The sequence below is a fragment of the Salarias fasciatus genome (genome assembly GCF_902148845.1).
Source record: "Salarias fasciatus chromosome 7 unlocalized genomic scaffold, fSalaFa1.1 super_scaffold_4, whole genome shotgun sequence".
NCBI classification, from domain to species: domain Eukaryota; kingdom Metazoa; phylum Chordata; class Actinopteri; order Blenniiformes; family Blenniidae; genus Salarias; species Salarias fasciatus.
The window spans coordinates 26,971,522-26,994,347 of record NW_021941229.1 but is presented as its reverse complement, the minus strand read 5'-3'; the positions used below and the strand labels follow the sequence as shown (position 1 = coordinate 26,994,347).

The 22,826-nt window shown below is 52.8% G+C and overlaps 1 protein-coding gene across 2 annotated transcripts; it reads right to left on the bottom strand.

The window, feature by feature from the left end:
• On the bottom strand, positions 1 to 21,508 carry xpo7 (exportin 7). Of its 2 annotated transcripts, none has more exons than XM_030084210.1 (28): positions 21,443 to 21,508; positions 17,228 to 17,374; positions 16,333 to 16,426; positions 15,986 to 16,152; positions 15,830 to 15,898; positions 15,167 to 15,271; positions 13,892 to 14,057; positions 12,164 to 12,237; positions 11,927 to 12,046; positions 11,695 to 11,841; positions 11,185 to 11,357; positions 10,729 to 10,922; positions 10,424 to 10,529; positions 10,072 to 10,207; positions 9,763 to 9,836; positions 8,442 to 8,522; positions 8,190 to 8,253; positions 7,818 to 7,926; positions 7,534 to 7,640; positions 6,963 to 7,051; positions 6,723 to 6,830; positions 6,235 to 6,317; positions 5,933 to 6,147; positions 3,586 to 3,724; positions 3,346 to 3,503; positions 2,918 to 3,016; positions 2,110 to 2,237; positions 1 to 2,016 (listed from the first exon to the last, which is right to left on the bottom strand). In XM_030084210.1, exons 1-28 carry the CDS (start codon positions 21,473 to 21,475, stop codon positions 1,923 to 1,925), a joined length of 3,279 nt encoding a protein of 1,092 aa, XP_029940070.1. In that variant the 5' UTR covers positions 21,476 to 21,508; the 3' UTR covers positions 1 to 1,922. The 2 variants fall into 2 exon arrangements, with proteins under 2 accessions (XP_029940070.1, XP_029940071.1); XM_030084211.1 differs by having other exon boundaries at positions 15,830 to 15,895.
• Between the last annotated feature and the right edge of the window lie 1,318 nt (positions 21,509 to 22,826).

The following is a 22,826-nucleotide window of genomic DNA, read 5'->3' as shown; positions in this document are numbered from 1 at the left end:
TTAAAAATCAATGAGGTTTATTTGCAGTCACAATGCTTACACTATATGTAGCAGACATCCAAACAACTCAAACAGCTATTCACTCTATGGATCCAACACATTCACGTCGGGACTCGAACCGCGGGACCGGGACCGGGACCGGGACCGGGACCGGGACCAGGACCGGGGCGTCCCCGACGCCCACACGGTGAGAGATGAGCTGGGTGTCACGAACGGTTAGCAGCGGCGTCGGACAGAGGAACCAAGGTTGCTAAAAGTACACACTCCAGGCTCCGCCCACCGCCCGCCTCTCCTCGCTGTGATTGGCTGGTGGAGCTCCACATCAAGACACCACTCTGCACACGCACACACACGCACACACACACTCAAAAAAAAAAAAAAAAAAAAGGGGGGGGGGAGTGGGGACTCCGCCACGGGTCCTGCAGGAGGTGGAGGGGGCGGGGCTGGGGTGGAGGGGGCGGGGCGTCCCGACGCCTGGTCCCAGGGTCTCGAGTGTAAACAAGATGGTGGAAACTGCACCCAGCCTACCAGAGGGGAACATGTAGCCGCAACCACGATGCTTACAGGGGGAGGGGGCGGGGCCAGGCCCTGCTCTGAGGGAAAGGGGCGGGGCCAGGTCCTGCCCCGAGGGGAAGGGGCGGGGCCAGTCCCAGCAGGCAGCTCTGAATGGAGGGGCGGAGCCAGGCGCACTCTGTAGGGAAGGGGTGGGGCTATGACAAAGTGGGCGGGGCTTGCAGAGGGGGCGGGGTCAGGGCCCACTAAAGTCCAGCCTGAATGTTTCTGTGAGCAGAGGATGGACAGGGGAGCAGGATGGGATCCTCTGAGCCGGACCGGATCCTGAGGAACCTCAGAGGCTGGTTCTCCTGGAAGAGGCGGGGATCCGGTCTGCGCTCCGCGGTCGGGGCTCGAGGGTTCCGGGTTCTGCTGGAGGTCGAATCCCTCCTGAAGGACTTTTAGTGTTTAACTGAGCAACAAGACGCCGAGTCCAGATCTCCAGGCTGGAAGGTGAAAACCGGAAACAGAAGCAGGACTGATCCGAATCCAGTTTCAGCTGGAAACCTAAAAACAGCCCTAAAAGATTTTAACTTCTCAAATAAAGTCAGGATTTATTAAATCTGAGGAGAGACTGGATCTTCTGATCTTTGCTTTCTGCCGGGGGTGAACTCTGTTTCAGACCTGAAGCTGTGATTGGAGGACGATGACCTCGTCCTGGAGTTCGTTCAGAGACTAAACCCGAACAGATCCTCACATCAGGCCCGGTTCTGTTTGTTCGTCCTGGTCTTCAGTGTGGTTCTGACCCTGGACCCTGGAGCCCGGGACCGGGGCCCGGACCCGGGACCGGGGCCGGGGCCCGGAGCCTGGGGCCGGGGCCCGGACCAGGAGCCCGGGCCCGGACCCGGGACCGGACGGCGGCGGCGGACCACGAGGCGTGGTAGTGTTGGACTTCCTGTTCCTGGTCTGACGTCCCGTCCTTCAGGCGTACCGTCCCTTTAAATCTATTTACATCACTTCAAAGCGCAGAGGGAAATGTACACCGTGGAGGCCCCGCCCCCTCCCGGCCGTGGCCCCTCCCCCTCCCGGGCTCGCCGTTTGTTTTTCGCTCCTGCGAGTCTCTTCAGCTCCGCCGTTAGAAACATTGTCCAAAATGTTACCAAAAGAAATGTACACCGGGTTCAGGCTGCTCCCCGCCGCGCCCCGCCCCCATGCCCCCCCCCCGCCCCGCCCCGCTGTGACGAGCCGGACCGCGCAGACTGGCGTTAAAATAGATCTGTATATATTTATATATGCTTATATCAAAAAGGGGGCGGCGGGGGGCGGAGCCCACGTGGTGAACCCCGGGCATCCGGGCCCGGGGGGGGCAGGGGGGGCGCGGGGGGGTGCGGGGGCCGGGGGGGGAGGCGGGGCGGGCTGTGTGAGGAATGTCAGCTCATCATGTCGTTGCTGTTGACGCCGTACGTGGAATTCTTCATGCTGTCGTTCACCTCCCGCCTGAAGACCGACAGGTTCTGGGTGAACCTGGACACACACACACACACACACACTGTCAGGTCACGCTTGCAGCGCCCCGCAGCGCCCGGGGAGGGGTGGGGGGGGGTGGTGGGGGGGTACCTGTCCCGGTTCTTGGTCAGCAGGTTCCTCTCGATTCCTTCCATCAGGTTCTCAAAACATAAGTGCATGGCCTGCTGCTTCTCCGGAGGCTGGCTGTTCACGATGCTGTTCCTCAGGTCAGCAAAGTACTGCAGCGCGCACACACACACACACACACACACACACACACTCTTAAAACACATACAGAGAGACTGAGGGACTCTCAGCATAAAGCCAGGTTTACATGAATCGAGTCACAAACCACTCGTACAGTGGCGTGACGTGGCGTGACGTGTGCGTGACGTGGCGTGACGTGGCGTGACGTGTGCGTGACGTGGCGTGACGTGTGCGTGACGTGGCGTGACGTGTGCGTGACGTGGCGTGACGTGTGCGTGGCGTGACGTGACGTGACGTGGCGTGGCGTGACGTGGCGTGGCGTGGCGTGGCGTGACGTGGCGTGGCGTGACGTGTGCGTAAACCCGTCGTGACTGCGTGCCATGTCGGGACGAGCAGACAAGCCCCCTTTTATATGACGTGCAGAATTGCGCAACCATGTCGTGCCAATGCGGGAAGCACGTAAACTATGTGTGAATGCGTCGTGCCAGTTCATGACACTGACGGATTCGTGCACGTTCGTGCGCATTCGTGAACTAGTTGTGAACAGTGCGGGAGCCTGCTGGTCCGTGACTCCAGATTGGCACGCCTCGCCACGACAACATCGTGGCAAAAAGTCGTGCAAGTGTGAACCTACCGTAAGGCTCAGAATGTTTATGTGTGTGTGTCTTGGTATGTGTGAGTGTGTGCACGCGTGTGCGCGCATGTGTGTCACCTTCTCGTTGAGCAGGATGAGTCCGAGGAGCGGCCGTGACATGGACCACTGGTTCCTACAGTCCTCGAAGATGATGATGTTCAACACTGTGGAGAGCATCTGCACACACACACACACACACACACACACACACACACACACACACACACACACCACACACACACACACACACACACACACACACACACACACACACACACACACACACACACACACACACCACACACACACACACACACACACACACACACACACACACACACACACACACACACACACAGGTTCAGTGTTGGGTTAGGCATTCAGGGTGAGGTTAGAACGAGGTGCTCGGAATACAACATGTCAATGAACAACATGGCCTCACTACTATGGCAGTACAGAGATCTTTGTGTGTGTGTGTGTGTGTGTGTGTGTGTGTGTGTGTGTACCTGCTGGATCATCTCTGGGTGCTGCTGCATGATGTGCAGGAAGCGGTCGTCGGTGGCCATGGGCGTGGGCCTCTTCTTGGTGGAGCGGGACAGCTGCTTGAACAGGTAGGTGACGATGTGGTCCAGACTGGAGCAGCAGCCCGTGCACACCATGGTGTCTGCCACACACACACACACACACACACATGAAACCACGAGCGCGCACGGCGTTCCAGGGGTGTGTGTGCGCCGCCGCCTTACCGAGTGCGGTGAGGCCCTCGGAGATGGACGACAGGATGTACATGACCACATGGGGCTCCAGGCTGGCGATGAAGTTCATGTGGTCCTGAGTCAGAACCTCCAGCAGCGAGTAGAAGGACTGGCTGAGCTTCGGGTAGTCCTGCAGGACGGGGGACGGGGGGGACGGGGGGGACAGCGGAGAGCAGAGTCAGCCTACAACGCGTCTTCATCACCATGGAAACCAAAGCTGAATGAAAGCTGTCTGGTCCAGACCAGACCTGCTGCTGGACCGGAACGGAGGCTATTGTACATGTCTGAGGGTTAGGGTAAGGTCAGGTGGGTTTAGGGTAGGTTTAGGGTAGGGTTACGCAGGTTTAGGGTACGGCAAGGCAGGTGTAGGGTAGATTAGGTTAGGCGGATTTAGGGTACGGTTGATTTAGGGGAGTTTACAGTAGGACTGGTTTAGGGGGGTTTAGGGTAGGACTGGTTTAGGGGGGTTTAGGGTAGGGTTGGTTTAGGGGGGTTTAGGGTAGGGTTGGTTTAGGGGGGTTTAGGGTAGGACTGGTTTAGGGGGGTTTAGGGTAGGACTGGTTTAGGGGGGTTTAGGGTAGGGTTGGTTTAGGGGGGTTTAGGGTAGGACTGGTTTAGGGGGGTTTAGGGTAGGACTGGTTTAGGGGGGGTTAGGGTAGGGTTGGTTTAGGGGGGTTTAGGGTAGGACTGGTTTAGGGGGGTTTAGGGTAGGGTTGGTTTAGGGGGGTTTAGGGTAGGACTGGTTTAGGGGGGGTTAGGGTAGGACTGGTTTAGGGGGGTTTAGGGTAGGACTGGTTTAGGGGGGTTTAGGGTAGGACTGGTTTAGGGGGGTTTAGGGTAGGACTGGTTTAGGGGGGTTTAGGGTAGGACTGGTTTAGGAGGGGTTAGGGTAGGGTTGGTTTAGGGGGGTTTAGGGTAGGACTGGTTTAGGGGGGTTTAGGGTAGGGTTGGTTTAGGGGGGTTTAGGGTAGGACTGGTTTAGCGGGGTTTAGGGTAGGACTGGTTTAGGGGGGTTTAGGGTAGGACTGGTTTAGGGGGGTTTAGGGTAGGACTGGTTTAGGGGGGTTTAGGGTAGGGTGAGATTATCGAACCAGCAACCTGGCACTGCTGGCAATAAACTCAGACAGAACCCGAGCCTTGGACCATGAAGAGATCATCGATGCCTTTGCCCTGAACCACCACAGGAGGAATGTTATGTTGTGTTATAAAGACATCAACGGGGAAGAATGAGTTCTGTGGCAGCAGTGTTGATTAAATGTATTACGAGGACACTGCATTTATTTTGAGTTCTTGTTCATATCGGGGCTGTATTCTGGATGTGATAAGAAGGTCTGTTGATTTCGAAGCTGCATGTTATTCAGAATGTGGTGGATTTTGTAACCAAAGCTGGAGTGTGCTTGGTAAAATGGTAAAATGCAGCACTTTGGCGGCGCTGCTCCATGCTGCTGCTTGTTTCTTCAGCTGTGTTAAGGTAAGATTAGATGAAATTAGCATTTTAATTTAGAACCTTTAAATTGTGCTGAATGGGTGTTAAATACAAACGTGTGTTTGCAAACGTTTGTTGACTATTTTTGTGCGCTGTGGTTGTTGATATGGCATTTAATGGCATTTCATCATGAAAGTAAAAGCACCGTCAGCGGTTGGGTTAGCACCTGCAAAAAAAATAGCCTGGCGTCGCCACTGGGTTTAGGGGGTTCAGCGTAGGGTTGGTTTAGGGGGGTTCAGGGTAGGGTTGGTTTACGGGGTTCAGGGTAGGGCTGGTTTAGGGGGTTCAGGGTAGGGCTGGTTTAGGGGGTTCAGGGTAGGGCTGGTTTAGGGGGTTCAGGGTAGGGTTGGTTTACGGGGTTCAGGGTAGGGTTGGTTTAGGGGGGTTCAGGGTAGGATTGGTTTAGGGGGTTCAGGGTAGGGTAGGTTTAGGGGGGTTCAGGGTAGGATTGGTTTAGGGGGTTCAGGGTAGGGTAGGTTTGGGGTTTGGGTTCCTGCCGGACTGCGTCTGGAGCGTCGGCCATCAGAGGTGATGAACGGCTGAACGAGGAGCAGAGGAAGAAACTCTGCTCACTTTGACTCACAGCTGCTCCCAGCTGATGATGATGATGTCATCACTCTAACGCCCATATATGGTCACGAGAGTCACATGACCCCAGAGGGAGGGGGTCAGCAGGAAAAAGATTCTCTTAAGGAGAAAACTGCTCAGAGCAGCCAGAATTCAGAGCTCCTCCACCTCCCAGCAGGTCGCTGTGGGGGATTGTGGGGGATTGGGGGGGGTGGAGCTTCTCCACCTACCAGCAGGTCGCTGTGGGGGATTTTGGGGGGGGGGGGGTGGAGCTTCTCCACCTACCAGCAGGTCGCTGTGGGGGATGGACAGCAGCAGCTTGATGAAGGTCTGCAGGGCGTTGTCCAGAGCGTCGTCGCCGTAGAGACGGAAGACGCCGAAGTTGACGTAGTTGCCGCTGAGCACCGCCTTCAGCATGGCGAAGCAGACGCTGACGCCCTTCAGCTTCACGCCGTACACCTGGTCCTTCGGCACCTCGCCCAGGGTCAGGATGCGGTTCCCTGGGGTCAGAGGTCAGAGGTCAGGCGACGGGCCATCGGGGGGGGGGTGGGGGGGCTACACCGCCAGGACTCCGCCTCCGCTCCTACCGTAGGTGGTGATCATCTTGCTGGTTTCTCTGAACAGCAGGATGCCGTTTGGTGACGACACGTCGAACTGAAGCCGCTGAGACCTGAACACACACACACACACACACACACACACACACACACACACACACACACACACACACACACTCCATAGTTAATGTACAGAAAGCGCCACGTGGAGGACAGTGTGTGAACAGCAGGACTGGTTGACTTCTGTCGTCATGGTAACAACAAACTGCTTCAGGCCTCGTTTACGTGAAGGGAAAATGTGTCATTGTTGCACAGCTAGCCACATGCTAACAGCTAACCTGCTGTAAACAGCTAGCCACATGCTAACAGCTAACCTGCTGTGAACAGCTAGCCACATGCTAACAGCTAACCTGCTGTAAACAGCTAGCCACATGCTAACAGCTAACCTGCTGTAAACAGCTAGCCACATGCTAACAGCTAACCTGCTGTAAACAGCTGGCCACATGCTAACAGTTTACCTGTTGTGAACCAGCTCAGCCATCAGCTTGAGGACCGGAGTGGTGCATGCTGGGTCGTGGTACCACAGCTCGATGGCTCTCTGCAGGATGGGCATGTAGGCCGGGTATCTGAGGAGCTGGTTAAGGACTGACTGAGAGGAGGAAGAGGAGGAAGAGGAGGAGGAGAAGGAGGAAGAGGAGCAGCAGGAGGAAGAGGAGGAAGAGGAGGAGCAGCAGGAGGAGTCGGAGCAGCGAGGATACATCCAGTCAAACAGCATCATGAAGCTGGTCTTGGCGTTGAAGGCGAAGGCGATTCCTCGGAGGTCCCGGACCAAACCCACCAGAGTCCTCTGCAGGAGATCACACACACACACACACACACACACACACACACACACACACACACACACACACACACACACACACACACACACACACACCTTAAGATTCCTCCATCAAGTCTACATCTGACCTACCTGGATTCTTAGCTTAGCGCTATGCTATGCTGTTATGATAGCTTAGCATTGTGTCAGACTACAATTTGGGTAGCTTGCCATTGTTCCCCAAGTGTTATTAGCATACCATTGTGTTAGCATAGCATTGTGCTAGTGTTGTGTTAGAATAGCATTGTGTTAGCATAGCGTTGTGTTAGCATATTGTCGTGCTAGCATAGCGTTAGTGCTGTGTTAGCGTAGCTTTGTGTTAGCGTAGTGTTGTACTAGCATAACGTTAGTATAGCATTGTGTTAACATAGTGTTGTGCTAGCATAGTGGTAGTAGAGTATTGTGTTAGTGTTGTGTTAGCGTAGCATTGTGCTAGCGTAGCGTGCTACCTTAGCTTCCTGCTCGTTGAAGGTATTGGTGCTCAACATCTGAGCGACGGCTTCAAACGCGGCCGTCAGAGGCAACATGAACTGTTCGAACTGATCCTCGTCCTCACCTAGACACACACACACACACACACACACACACACAATAGAGACTCATTCAATACCACAGCGCATTGATGTAGTTAACAGGACAAACTTTATTGTGTGTGTGTGTGTGTGTGTGTGTGTGTGTGTGTGTGTGTGTGTGTGTGTGTGTGTGTGTGTGTGTGTGTGTGTGCGCGCTCTACCTAAGTCGACCATCAGGAGGCGCCCCAGTGCAGTGTAGAAGGTGGTGCGACACCTCATGTCGCTGAGGTTGGACTGATTGTTCACACCCAGGAAGGAGAAATGTTCGCTCTGCAGGAAAAACCAGGAAGACGTTTTCAATTCAGGAGAAAAGCCACAAAATCACACTGAACTCAACCAGAAGCAAAACTTTACTTTCAATTCAGTACAGAAACCGACTGAAGTTCATTAAAAATATACACAATAAACATTTTATTTATCAGATATGGAAGCAGAAAAAAAAACAAAAAAAAAAAGTTTAGTGTGAAACTGTCAGAAGACTTGACTGTTAAATGCATTAACCTGTGTGTGTGTGTGTGTGTGTGTGTACTCACTGTGTGGTTGTTCAACATGAACTGCACCGCGCTGAGCTTCACCAGCTTCCTCACACTGCTGTACGTACACACACACAGTCAAGGAGAAATACACAACTACACAAACACACACACACTGGAAAATACAACACACACACACACACACACACACACACACACACACACACACACACACACACACACACACACACACACACACACACACACACACACACACACACACACACACACACACACACAGGAGCAGGATATCCCAGGGACAGGTCGTTGAGCAGCTGCAGGGTCTTGGAGGTGATGGGTTCACACTGACCCCAGTACTTCAAGTTTGTGATGCTGAAACAGGAGCAGGTCGAAGACAATTCAAAATCAGATGTATCTGTTGTTACATTTAGAAATGATGAACTCATGATCATAGCAGTTTTTTTTTCTTCATAAAATTCTGAATTTTAAAGCGATACTTCAACATTTTGACAAATTGGCCCATTGAGCTCAACTCCTCAGTCATTAGAGCAGCAGACTGACTGTTTCTGTGAGGCGAGCTGTTGTTTATCCAGACGTGAGTCAGGAAGGTTTTCAGGACGGACACAATGGAAGTGGACGGTATTTTTGTTCCCCCTCGTCAAACTCATCAAATACACAATCCAACAACCCCAAAACACTTTGGTGGACACGTTATAATCCACACATTCACTACGCTGTGGAACACCAACAAATAATATTGTAGCGTTACGACACTGAAGCAAATACTGGGAACTACTTTTTCTTTTGATATCACTACGCCCAGACGCCATGTTTAGTAAGTAGTTCCGTCTTAGCGATCTTCGCATAAACAACTCAATCTGGTCATTTTGCATTAATATTCCGCAGCGTAGTGAATGTGTGGATTATAACGTGTCCACCAAAGTGTTTTGGGGTTGTTGGATTGTGTATTTGATGAGTTTGACGAGGGGGAACAAAAATACCGTCCACTTCCATTGTGTCCGTCCCGAAAACCTTCCCCGACCCGCCTCTGAATAAACAACAGCTCGCCTCACAGAAACAGTCAGTCTGCTGCTCTGATGACTGAGGAGTTGTGCTCAATGGGCCAATTTGCCAAAATGTTGAAGTATCACTTTAACACTATTTTTCTCTATTCTCAAATTTCAGTTTATTTAATCATAAACCACAATTTTTCCAAATAAAATCACAATTTTTTTTTTACACCACTTCACCACCACTGTGATTTTATGATGATGCTTTTAGGATTCTGTCAGGATTTTTTGATTTGCTCTGGTTTGAGGTTAATTTGCAGGTTTTCTTTCCAAACCACGTCCAGAGTGAAACATCTGCCTGACGACAGAGTCGTCTTCATCTTTGTCTCAGTACGAATATTAAAGACTCAAGAACAACAAGAAGTTCACCAAGCAGAGCGGGCGGCTCCACGCGGGTCTACTCTTTATATGGCTACGTTCTTCAGTGCACGACCGAGACAGACGTTCCTCCGTCTCCCGACGGTCTGAACGTTCTCGTCCCTCCAGACGTTCTCGCTTCACACACCTCTGCTCTGAACGCGACCCGCTGAGTCTTTACTCACATTTTCCCGATAAACACGCTGAGTACCATCGTCTCGTCGTTCAGACCCAGAACTTCTGATAGTCGTCGGTAAAGCTGCAACACACACACACACACACACACACACACACACACACACACACACACACACACACACACACAGCATGACATAAGTAAACATCACAGCTTCAGTTCGGTTCAGCAGAAACACAACAGCTCCACCTACAGGAAGGAAATGACAACACAGTAACACCAGTCTGAAGAGGGAGTGAAGCTGTAATCAGGAGCAGGAGGAGGAAGAGGAGGAGGAAGAGGAGCAGCAGGGTCTCACCTTGGAGGATTTCTGCACCTGGTCTCCGATGTAGATCTTCCTGAACTGCTCGAAGAAGCTCAGCATGGCGAGTTCCAGCCGCTCGTTCCCCGCCTGGGCGAGCCGCGAGTCGGTCAGGTTCATGAGCTGCAGAACCCTGAGACACAGACAGGGGGCGTTAGAGGACCACCGCACCGGGACAGAGCAGGAGTCCCTCCACTGTCTGAGAGCCGCTGTCTCTCTCTGCTCGCCCCTCTCTCTCTTTGTCCAGACATCACACCCTGACAGAAGTCAACGTGTCCAGAACCCGTCTGACCAGAACCTGCTGTGACCAGAACCTCCTGGAGGGACTGAGGCAGACCGACAGTCTTACCGACAGACCAGCTCTCCGTCCATGGCGTCCTGCTCGTCCGTGCTGGCGAAGGACACGCGTCCTCCGATCACCGCCCCGATGATGTAGACCAGCCAGGTGAGCCGTCCTGCGCAGAGGAGAGAGCGTCAGACAGCGGGAATGGCGTGGAGCGGACTATGGAGTATGGAGTGGCGTGACGTGGCGTGAGGTGACGCGGCGTGGAATGGAGTGGTGTGGAGTGGCGTAACATGATGCGGCGTTCAGCGGCGTGGCGTGGCCTGAAATGGCGTGCGGTGGCATGGCGTGGCGTGGCGGGCCGTACGTACCCTCCTGCACCGTGATGTCCACGGCGCTGGAGTTGGTGGACTGCAGCAGCTCCTGGTACGTCTGCGCCGCCTGGTCGAACAGCTGCACCAGCAGAGCGCACGTCTTCTCGTACTCGCAGCGGCCGATGGTGGACAGCTGGTCCAGCTGCTGCTGCACCAGGCCGGCGTCGTCCAGGGGGTCCTCCAGCCCGTCTCTGAGGGGACACCGGGGTGAACGCGCGGCACCCGAACGCAACGCGGGAGGCGTTCAGGGACACGGCTGAGCGCCGGTCCAGGTCTGCTGCTTGGACTCATTTCTTAGTCCTTCAAATGAACCTCGGATCATTTTAGCTTCATTCGTTCATCCTCATTCATTCATTGTCTCATGTCTTGCTTTGTTTCAGTGAGTTTAATGTGACGTTCCTATTTGTGAAGTCCGTTCAGTTCAGCAGCACACACACACACACACACACACACCTGAGGATGACGTGGACGGACTCCAGCCGGGACGTGATGTAGGCCTTGGTGACCTCGGGGGTGTAGGTCTCCAGCAGGTGGGGCTCGGTGGCCTTCACGTACGGGACCGACGCCGCCAGGCGCTGCCACAGACTCAGCAGGTAGTGAACACTGTTGGGGGCAAACTCCCAGTGCTGGGACACACACACACACACACACACACACACACACACACACACACACACACACACACACACACACACACACACACACACACACACACACACACACACACACACACACACACACACACACACACACACACACACACACACACACACACACACACACACACACTCTTTGAGGACACTGGAACTTGGACACCTGCTCTTCAATCAGGTCCGTCCATCAGACATGTGACTGTGTGAACTTCAGAGGCCCCAGCGTGGATCCCTGAGGGACGCCACAGGCTGACGCAGAGCAGACGCCGTGGCACGCCGCGGCGGCGCCCCCCGGTGGAGGAGCTCTCACCTGCAGACTGGTGACGGTGAAGTTGGCGATGAGTCGAATGACCTCGGGATAGTTCTCCACCTTGACCAGCTCCCCCAGCTGGTAGTTACTCTTCAGCCGCGCCAGCAGGCGGCAGAACTCGTGGTAGTTATTAGGATCCGGTAAACACTGGCGCGCGCACACACACACACACACACACACGTTAGAGGTGCTGGGGTATGCATGTCTTCCAGAGTGTGTGTGCGCGTCTCACCTGTGGATTGGCTAATATCCTCTTCACTCCGTCCACCAGATGTGAGAGGAACTTTGCTCGCTCTGCGTTGTTGAACAGCGACCGTCTGACCGAGGCGATCTGGACTAGACACGACAGGACCTGGCAACACACACACACACACACACACACACACACACACACACACACACACACACACTCTCTCTCAGAGGCGGAGCTGCAGGCGTGCGGGCGGACGTCCCGGGTGGAGGTACTCACCAGTGGGGAGAGGGATGGAGGGATGGAATGATAAAGATTGAAAAACAGCTGCAGAGTCGAGGAATCAAGAAACGCTGGAAGAGAAGAGAGGAGACACAAACTCAGATGGCAGGACACTCTGATCACGACTCGACTTATTCACCGACTAATAATTCACTGAAAACTAATCTTCATCCAGAATATAAATCAAACATAATCTGATAAACTGTAATCCAAAGAGTTCGTCCAGAACAATCCCATCATTAAAAAAATGAATTCAGTGATAAAAGTCGACGGCATCAGAAATATGTGGAAAAGTTCATCGACACAACGTCTCCGTCCTGCACAGAATGGTTCATGTGTCCAGAAAAAACAACCATCCGTCAGTCCTGAGGAACAATTAACACAACCAGGAGGCCGAGCTGGGAAACTAAAAAAAGTTACTTTGTGCCTGCCAGCCGCTGCCGACAGTAATCTGTGTGTGTGTGTGTGTGTGTGTGTGTGTGTGTGTGTGTGTGTGTGTGTGTGTGTGTATTTCCTCCATATTCACTGTGAGCTCTGAGCCAAGATCAGCCATGACAGAGAGACAGCAGGTGTGTCTGTTGCCGTGGAGACCAGCTGCTCTCAGCAGGTGTGTCTGTTGCCATGGAGACCAGCTGCTCTCAGCAGGTGTGTCTGTTGCCATGGAGACCAGCTGCTCTCAGCAGGTGTGTCTGTTGCCATGGAGACCAGCTGCTCTCAGCAGGTGTGTCTGTTGCCATGGAGACCAGCTGCTCTCAGCAGCCATGACAGTGAATCAGCAGTTTTTCATTTCGTGTGTTTGGTTGAAGAAATGTCGTTTCTCCAGAACTCAGAGGTGAAATAGATCATTTTTTCCACTGCGAGCATCAGAAGCCTTTCATGGATTCATCCTGAGGTTTTCCTGTCTGGAGGTTCATCCATTCATCCGGGGACAGACTGTGAAGATGTGAGAACTTTTGGATTTGAACCACAAAATCTCTCTGAAAGCATTGGAGTGGATGGAGAATGTTCTGCACTCTCTTCAAACAAACACATCTGTAGAGAGAACCGTTTGAGAGACTAAAAGACAGCTTTGTGAGAATCACAAGGAAAATAGCTCCGTTTAGAGGTATGATGTGTGAAGATTGAGCCAGAAATCTGGTCGTGCGGATGAGAAAAACTATTTTTAATTTAAATTGAGAGTCTCTCCAATACAAACCCATGATAAACTCCAGAAACAGCTGAAGTTCTCACCACACTTTAAAGCTCACAGATTAAATTTGGTAAAAGACATTGAAATGAGGTTTTCGCATCTGGATAGAGGACAAAAATGGCAACGTTTTGATATTTTAATGATGTCTCTACGTGAAATTATGGCAAGGCACGATGGACTTGTTCAGGGGGGGATTTTTGTCTTTATTCCAGTCGACCCTCATCCGGTTACATGGAGAATAAATTCCTGTTTTTTAGGAATCTCCTTGGAATTGTTTCACCGGATCGCTTAGAAAAGTTACAGCTCACTACTCCTGAGTGTAGATATGTCCCGGCGTGGGACAAGTTATGCAGCAACATTTTGGCAGAAGAAGAAAAGTAAAATATGAACCCTGGACGAGGGATCAGGTCAGTCCAGGCCTGGTGCCCAGGAGGAGGGATCTGGGGATCTGGACTGACCTGATCTCCAGGAGGAGGGATCTGGGGATCTGGACTGACCTGATCTCCAGGAGGAGGGATCTGGGGATCTGGACTGACCTGATCTCCAGGAGGTGGGGATCTGCACGGTGCACAGGTCGTCTGACGACTCGTCCGTCGACGTCCCGATGAAGTCGTAGTTCAGACAGTTGTAGCTGAGCTTCAGCAGCTGCATCAGGAGGCCGTGCTGAGACTCATCGTTCAGGTTCAGGTTCTTCCCCGAAGCCTGGAGGACAAACAGAGCAGGGTTAGAGCAGGGTTAGAGCAGGGAGAGAGCAGGGCGAGAGCAGGGCGAGAGCAGGGCGAGAGCAGGGCGAGAGCAGGGAGAGAGCAGGGCGAGAGCAGGGAGAGAGCAGGGAGAGAGCAGGGAGAGAGCAGGGAGAGAGCAGGGCGAGAGCAGGGAGAGAGCAGGGAGAGAGCAGGGAGAGAGCAGGGAGAGAGCAGGGCGAGAGCAGGGAGAGAGCAGGGAGAGAGCAGGGTGAGAGCAGGGCGAGAGCAGGGAGAGAGCAGGACGAGAGCAGGGAGAGAGCAGGGAGAGAGCAGGGCGAGAGCAGGGCAAGAGCAGGGAGAGAGCAGGGAGAGAGCAGGGAGAGAGCAGGGCGAGAGCAGGGAGAGGGCAGGGAGAGAGCAGGGAGAGAGCAGGGCGAGAGCAGGGCAAGAGCAGGGAGAGAGCAGGGAGAGAGCAGGGAGAGAGCAGGGCGAGAGCAGGGCGAGAGCAGGGAGAGAGCAGGACGAGAGCAGGGCGAGAGCAGGGAGAGAGCAGGGAGAGAGCAGGGCGAGAGCAGGGAGAGAGCAGGGAGAGAGCAGGGAGAGAGCAGGACGAGAGCAGGGAGAGAGCAAGGAGAGAGCAAGGAGAGAGCAGGGAGAGCAGGGCAAGAGCAGGGAGAGAGCAGGGAGAGAGCAGGGAGAGAGCAGGGCGAGAGCAGGGAGAGAGCAGGGCGAGAGCAGGGCGAGAGCAGGGCGAGAGCAGGGCGAGAGCAGGGAGAGAGCAGGACGAGAGCAGGGTTAGAGCAGGGTTAGAGCAGGGCGAGAGCAGGGACAGAGCAGGGACAGAGCAGGGCGAGAGCAGGGCGAGAGCAGGGCGAGAGCAGGGCGAGAGCAGGGAGAGAGCAGGGTTAGAGCAGGGCGAGAGCAGGGCGAGAGCAGGGAGAGAGCAGGGTTAGAGCAGGGCGAGAGCAGGGCGAGAGCAGGGAGAGAGCAGGGCGAGAGCAGGGCGAGAGCAGGGAGAGAGCAGGGCGAGAGCAGGGAGAGAGCAGGGAGAGAGCGGGGAGAGAGCGGGGCGAGAGCGGGGCGAGAGCAGGGAGAGAGGAGAGGGTGAGCAGGACACACACTCACCTGTTTGAGCAGGTTGCAGGACAGAGTGAAGATGTCAAAGAGGGACGAGTCTCTGAAGGACGACGCAATCTTCCTGTGTTTGGTCAGCGGGTGTGTTGTGTCAGCCTGAGAAACACACACACACACACACACACACACACACACACACACACACACACACACACACACACACACACACACACACACACACAGAATAAATTCACTGAATAATTGACGAAAATTGAAAAAAATATCCACAAACTAATCAATTCATTTCAAAAAAATCCATGATCGAGAAGAAACCTGCTGATTTTGTTAATGGTGAATAAAGGATCCTTCATCCTGAAGAATCACAAAATAAATCCCGACTGGAAAAAGACTTTTTTCATTCAATCCATCAAAATAAAATCCTGGAATCTAGAAACCAAATAATCCAGAAGATCCTGAAAACAAACAATTCAGTCACAACATCTGGAAGACAACTCAAGTCCAGAGAAAATCATCTCAGGACTTTCAGCCAAACAGGAAGTGATGGGGTCAGAGGTCACGGTCAGCCTGACCCTGACTCATAGATTCATGTAGAAGAAAATGATCTTCAAATCAAACAGTTTATAAACAGGTGAGAAGTAAATCTTGAAGTTCAGGGAGGAAGGACGCTGTCGCCGTGACGACAGCGAGCCTCACCTGGTTGATCTCATTGGTCAGCTGAGACAGGATGGTGACGCCGATGATGCAGTGCTCCACGCTGTCCTGAAGACACACACACACACGGTCAGACACACGAACAGACAGACGGACAGCCAGCCCGTGGCTCCGCCCCCTCCCGGGCCGCCCGCCGACCTGCAGGAAGCGCGTCACGTCGGCGATGACGTTCCGGAACACGTAGTCGTCCTTCTGACAGTCGAACCAGCCCAGCTTGGTGATCCGGGCGTACAGCTGGATCAGGGCCTGCGTCACGAAGGCCGCCAGCTTGGGCCGCGTGGCCAGGTAGTTCAGGACATAGTTCCCTGAGGGACGGGGACGGGGACGGGGACGGGGACACACACACACACACACACAACACAACACAACACAACACACGGGGGAAGAGGCGCACACAGGTCAGATCATCGACGAGGGTTCACCTGGTGTGTGTGTGTGTGTGTGTGTGTGTGTGTGTGTGTGTGTGTGTGTGTATAAAGACTCACGGATGTCAATGCGTTGCTCCAGAGGCAGAGGGTTGCTGGTTCGAGACACCAGCTTAGATAAACATGTGGCGGCAAGCAGCTGTGAGTACGAAGACTGAGACACACACACACACACACACACACACACACACACACACACACACACACACACACACACACACACACACACACACACACACACAGACAAATAAGATATGACATGTGAAACTCTAAGCCCCACTGGCTGTGTTCCACAGAAACATCTCTAAACACACTCCAGACCAGCGGTGTTCAACCTGCGGCCCTGGAGCCACATGTGGCTCCTCAGTCCCTCTGCAGCGGCTCCAGGAAGCTTCACCACATGATGCCTGAATGAACATTACACTTATTTTTGTGATAGCTCCACCACAGCACTGCTCAGTGATCGGTCACGCTCAGTTCAGAAGGGATTCAAATAAAGGTTCAAGTAAAATTAAGAAAAACAGATAAAAGCTGAAGAAATAGTGAAAAAGTGGCAGAACGGCTTAAAAAACCTGAAATGTTTAGAATTTTCTAAAGTAACATAATTATGGTTGTAAAAAAAAAACATGAAAAACTGCTTAAAAAGAGGTCAAATTTTTGAAAATTCACTTCTTTTTTACCGAAAACAGGTGAAATTTCAATATTGTCACCCTGACATAGGAGCAAAACTGTTAAAATCAGGTGAAAATAGGTTGAATATAAATATAATAAAAATGTCTCTATTCTGAACTCTATCTTCATGAAATCTTCATGAATGCGTCATTAGATGCTGACAGCCCGACAGACTCAAACTGAACAACAACCGACAGGCAGGGTGGTGTGTGTGTGTGTGTGTGTGTGTGTGTGTGTGTGTGTGTGTGTGTGTGTGTGTGTGTGTGTGTGTGTGTGCGCTCACGCTGCCTCTCTCCAGCAGCAGCTGACACTTGCTGAGGCAGTCGGGGCTGTTGGTGAACTCCACCAGAGCTTTCTCGGCCTGGTGGCGCACGGCGGTGTCGGTGGTCTCGTACAGCTGCTTACACAGGATCTCCAGCTGGGCGAGGCCCTAGATAACACACACACACACACACACACTTATCAGCTGACCGCAGGCGCACACTCAATCACACACTCTGTTCACACGACCACGCTCCGGGCTTTCGGGGGAAAACGACGCCTGTTTCCACGGCAACGGCGGAAACACTGAGGGCCAGGCGGGAGGGCGTGGCGGCCCCCCGCGGTGCCGACCCCCGGCGCCTGCCTGGATGAGGGCCGCACGCCGTGCCGGTTCCAGTTTTACAAAAACAAAACAAAACAGCTTGTTACTGCTCGCCTCCCACCCTGACCCTTCAGAATAAAACTCCACCACAGCTGGACAGGAGGGACGGACCTGCAGGACATGGTTCACCAAAACCTCCAACCGCCGCGGAACAATCCCAGTGGATCAGCAGCGGCGGCGGCAGGTGGAGGGGCGTGTCCTCCAGGCACTGAGTTTCAGCGATTCATAGAGGAAAACATGAACTGAACATCGTTCTCGATGATCCGTCCAGCTGTTTCACAGCTGCATGCTTCTGGTTTTCCATGCGAGGAAAAGAGTCTCAGTTCTCCCTCAGGCTCTCTCACCCCCACCCCGGCTCCCCCCCCGGCTCCCCCCCGTGTGGTCCCCCCCTCCGGCCCCCCCTCCGGCCCCCCCCGGCTCCCCCTCCGGTCCCCCCTCCGGTCCCCGCCTCCGGCCCCCCCTCCGGCCCCCCCTCCAGCTCCCCGGTCGACCGCTGGCCCACTGTGGTGACCGGCGGACTGCTGAGTCATGCTGATCCATCAGGACGGAGTTGGCGGTGCGTTCACTGCCCTCACCTGAGCGTGGGGATTCCGATAAGCCCGGCGCTCACCTGTTATCAGCTGACTGATAGGAAACGACACTGGAAGACGACAGCTACACATCTCACTTCCTTCAGTCTTGTTGTTCACCACAACTTCTACCGTTAATGCTGGAGTTCGGCCTGAAAATCACAATGGATGAAAAGTGTGTGCAGAAGACGCGTTCAGGGACCGGACTGAGCGTGGGACATCGGGGTCGTGGCTGTGAATGACCTGGAGTGAGTCTGCGATGCGGTGGAGCGAGCTGCAGTCCTCCATGACGGTCTGCGAGTCTGGATCGTTACATTAATGCAACTGAAAAGTAACTATTTCACCCAGCAGCTTTCAGGATACTTCACAAACATTCACTCATTCATTCATTCATTTTTCAGGACTTCTTTGTGGGGGTTGTGGGATTACTTCACAATAAGTTACAGAAAAAAGAAAATTACCTGTAAATGTTCTGGAGTTAATGCTGACCCTGTCCTACGACAGTTTACACTTAGCATGAGGCAGAGTTGTTGGTTAAATTACGGCTTCGTTACGTTTAGCTGAAGTTCCATCAGTTAGAGGAGGAAGATGCTCTATAACCTGATGCTAGAGGAGGAAGATGCTCTATAGTCTGATGCTAGAGGAGGAAGATGCTCTATAACCTGATGCTAGAGGAGGAAGATGCTCTATAGTCTGATGCTAGAGGAGGAAGATGCTCTATAGTCTGATGCTAGAGGAGGAAGATGCTCTATAGTCTGATGCTAGAGGAGGAAGATGCTCTATAACCTGATGCTAGAGGAGGAAGATGCTCTATAACCTGATGCTAGAGGAGGAAGATGCTCTATAACCTGATGCTAGAGGAGGAAGATGCTCTATAGTCTGATGCTAGAGGAGGAAGATGCTCTATAACCTGATGCTAGAGGAGGAAGATGCTCTATAACCTGATGCTAGAGGAGGAAGATGCTCTATAACCTGATGCTAGAGGAGGAAGATGCTCTATAGTCTGATGCTAGAGGAGGAAGATGCTCTATAACCTGATGCTAGAGGAGGAAGATGCTCTATAGTCTGATGCTAGAGGAGGAAGATGCTCTATAGTCTGATGCTAGAGGAGGAAGATGCTCTATAACCTGATGCTAGAGGAGGAAGATGCTCTATAACCTGATGCTAGAGGAGGAAGATGCTCTATAGTCTGATGCTAGAGGAGGAAGATGCTCTATAGTCTGATGCTAGAGGAGGAAGATGCTCTATAGTCTGATGCTAGAGGAGGAAGATGCTCTATAGTCTGATGCTAGAGGAGGAAGATGCTCTATAAGCTGATGCTAGCTGCTGTTTCAGACCAGTCTAATGGGTTGTGGGAGGACATCGGTTTCATTGTTCACTGAGATGAAAACACAGAGATTAATTGATCGCAGTACAGTTCTGTTATCAGGAGCCGTTAATAATTTCCAGGATCCTCAGGTCTGCGTTCAGGAACTTCCCCTCGGCTGTCGAAGCTCAGGTTATTTTAGATGATCTATTTTCATTCAGGAGAATGCAATCAAGGATTTCTTAATTCCACAAAACCAGCTGGAACTTATTGTGAAAGGATAATTCTTGACTTTAAAAGATATTTTGTTATTTCCACACAAAAAAAAAAAAAAAAAAAAAAAAAAAAAACAATTCATCAAAAACTACAATAAAAAAAAATAATTTTCAAACTGAATATTCTCTAAAGTGTTTCTGGTTTGTAAACATGTTTTCATGTTTCATGTGATCATATCATTAACTGTAATTGTTTTGACCAGGATGATCGAAACAGAAGATTTTCATTGATAAATAATCAGTTTTCATCTCCTTTAATACAGCGGTGACTTTATTCATTTCACAGACGATGGAATATTTGACTTAATGAACCAAAAAACATCTCAATTCATCCGCTATTCATGGAAACACTGAGGAGAGTGAATGTTCATCCGTTCATCTCAGTAATTCCAGCACAGAGTTTCTCTGATCAGTGATTTACTGGAATGTCTCGGTGAGGAGAACTCATCCAAACAGTCTTCAAACACAGAACGATCCAGTTCCAGGTCCCGTTTAGACCACCACGGTTCCACCGCTTCAGAACAGTCCCAACCGCCTCAACATGATGTCCGTTTCCATGGAAACCACAGAAACACTGAGTTTTAATTCACAGTAAAAGACTGGACTTGGCTGTAAACTCCTTATCCTGACTGACCACGACCGGATCCGAACCCAGATCCAAACCAAAACCCGAGCCCAGACCCAGACCCGAACCCGGACCCAGGGGCCGGTTTACTCTGACCTCAAAGCCCAGTCAAATGGACCGGGTCTGGTCCCGGTCCTGGTCCCTCTCTGGATGAAACCCTTATTCGTGAGCAGTGCACGGGGCTGTCAGCAGCAGCGTTTCCATGTAGACGCAGCTGAAGCGTTTTCGGACACGCCGCGCCGCCGCTCCCTCCCTGCCCGCTGCCATGCGTCCTCCCCGGGACCAGCCGAGCCGAGCCGCGCTCCGGGCAGGCTAACCCCGCACACAAACAACACAAAGCCCCGCCGCGCCCTCCGCGCCCCTCTGCCGGGGCTGCGGGGCTCCGTCCCGCACCCCGGGGCTCGTCTCCCGGACGCACGGCGGGCCAGCCCCGGTCATGTTTTCAAACGTGCTCGGGCGGGAGAAGTTGACGTCTGGAGCCGAGGCTAGCGCTAGCCTAGCACGTGAGATGCTACCGCCCCGGTACCGGAGCCCGGGCCGCGGCGGGGACCTGACGGGCTCCCCGGCACGTGCAGCGATGAGAGCCGAGCCCGGTGCTCCGGTCCCGGGTCGGGGACCCGCCGGGAGGAGCGACACGCGGGCGCCAACTGACAGCCCGGCGGTGGGTAACGTTAGCCCGCCGCGTCCGCCGCCAGCCTGCTTTTATTGTTTACTTCCCCGCATTCAGCCTCCAAACGTCCCGGCGGCCCGGCCGCGGCGCCCCGCCGCCAGCCACGGGGCCCGGGGGCCGGCCGGGCGGCTCCCCCGGTGCCCGCGCAGCCTTTGTTCGGTGTCCCGGAGCCGAGCCCGCAGCCCGGGAGCAGCTAGCCGAGCCGAGCGGCAGTGACAGCAGGCCACAAGTCAACACAGGCGGACACATCCTTCTCTTTTACCGCCGACAGCCGCCGAGCCGCCGCGGCCCGCCACCGGCCGCTGCACGCCCGCTCCGCGCCGCCCGCAGCGCGCCCCGATCCGCGTCCGGAGCTCCGGCCGCGGCCGCCGGCGGCGTGTCGGACTGATAAACATGAAACCTCCGCTTACCTGCACATGATCCGCCATTTTTCTCCATTTCATGCACCTCTCACTCCCCCGCTTATGGGAACCACAAGCAGCAACAGCGCCCCCGGTGGCCGGAGCGGGGAGCGCAGCGGGAGCCGGCAGGCCCCAACCGGTACAGAGTAGAGTACACTGGAGTACTGCTGTAGAGAGTACACTACAGAGTACTGATGTACTGCTGTAGAGAGTACACTACAGAGTACTGATGTACTGCTGTAGGGAGTACACTACAGAGTACTGATGTACTGCTGTAGGGAGTACACTACAGAGTACTGATGTACTGCTGTAGGGAGTACACTACAGAGTACTGATGTACTGCTGTAGGGAGTACACTACAGAGTACTGATGTACTGCTGTAGGGAGTACACTACAGAGTACTGCTGCAGAGAGTACACTACAGAGTACTGATGTACTGCTGTAGGGAGTACACTACAGAGTACTGATGTACTGCTGTAGGGAGTACACTACAGAGTACTGCTGCAGAGAGTACACTACAGAGTACTGATGTACTGCTGTAGGGAGTACACTACAGAGTACTGATGTACTGCTGTAGGGAGTACACTACAGAGTACTGCTGCAGAGAGTACACTACAGAGTACTGATGTACTGATGTAGAGAGTACACTACAGAGTACTGATGTACTGCTGTAGGGAGTACACTACAGAGTACTGATGTACTGCTGTAGGGAGTACACTACAGAGTACTGATGTACTGCTGTAGGGAGTACACTACAGAGTACTGCTGCAGAGAGTACACTACAGAGTACTGATGTACTGATGTAGAGAGTACACTACAGAACATTACAGTATAGAGTAAACTACAGAGAACACTGTACACACAATATTACACAGTTCTACACATTTACACACTATACACATTGTACAGATAATGCTACACTATACACACTACCCTACAAAACCTACACAACAATACCCATCAACACAAACCCCCGTTACAGTACACCACAGACTGCACTCCGGGGTTAATTTGTGCCGGATTCTGCCGGAACAGGATCCGGTGTTGTGCCGAATTATGCATGTCTGCCGAGATCTGCATCCCCTGGTCGCAGGAGCACGTCCGCTGCGCTAAAACGGAAACTTTGAGATGCCAAACTGTTTTCTACGGCAAAGTACTTTTTGATCATGAAAAGATGCTGTATGAAAGCTTGGATTTCTTCGCAGTGCAGTCTGTAGAAGCATTTGATTGAAGTTCAGATTTGAAATTCAAAATGTAATGCCGAAAAATATGTCCGAACCTCATTTATTTACAGTAAAGACAGGATAGTTTATTCCGCGTTTATATAATTCACGTAGTTTGATTAAAAGACCCGCATCTGTAACGTGTTTTGTATCATCTGATCTAAAGATGT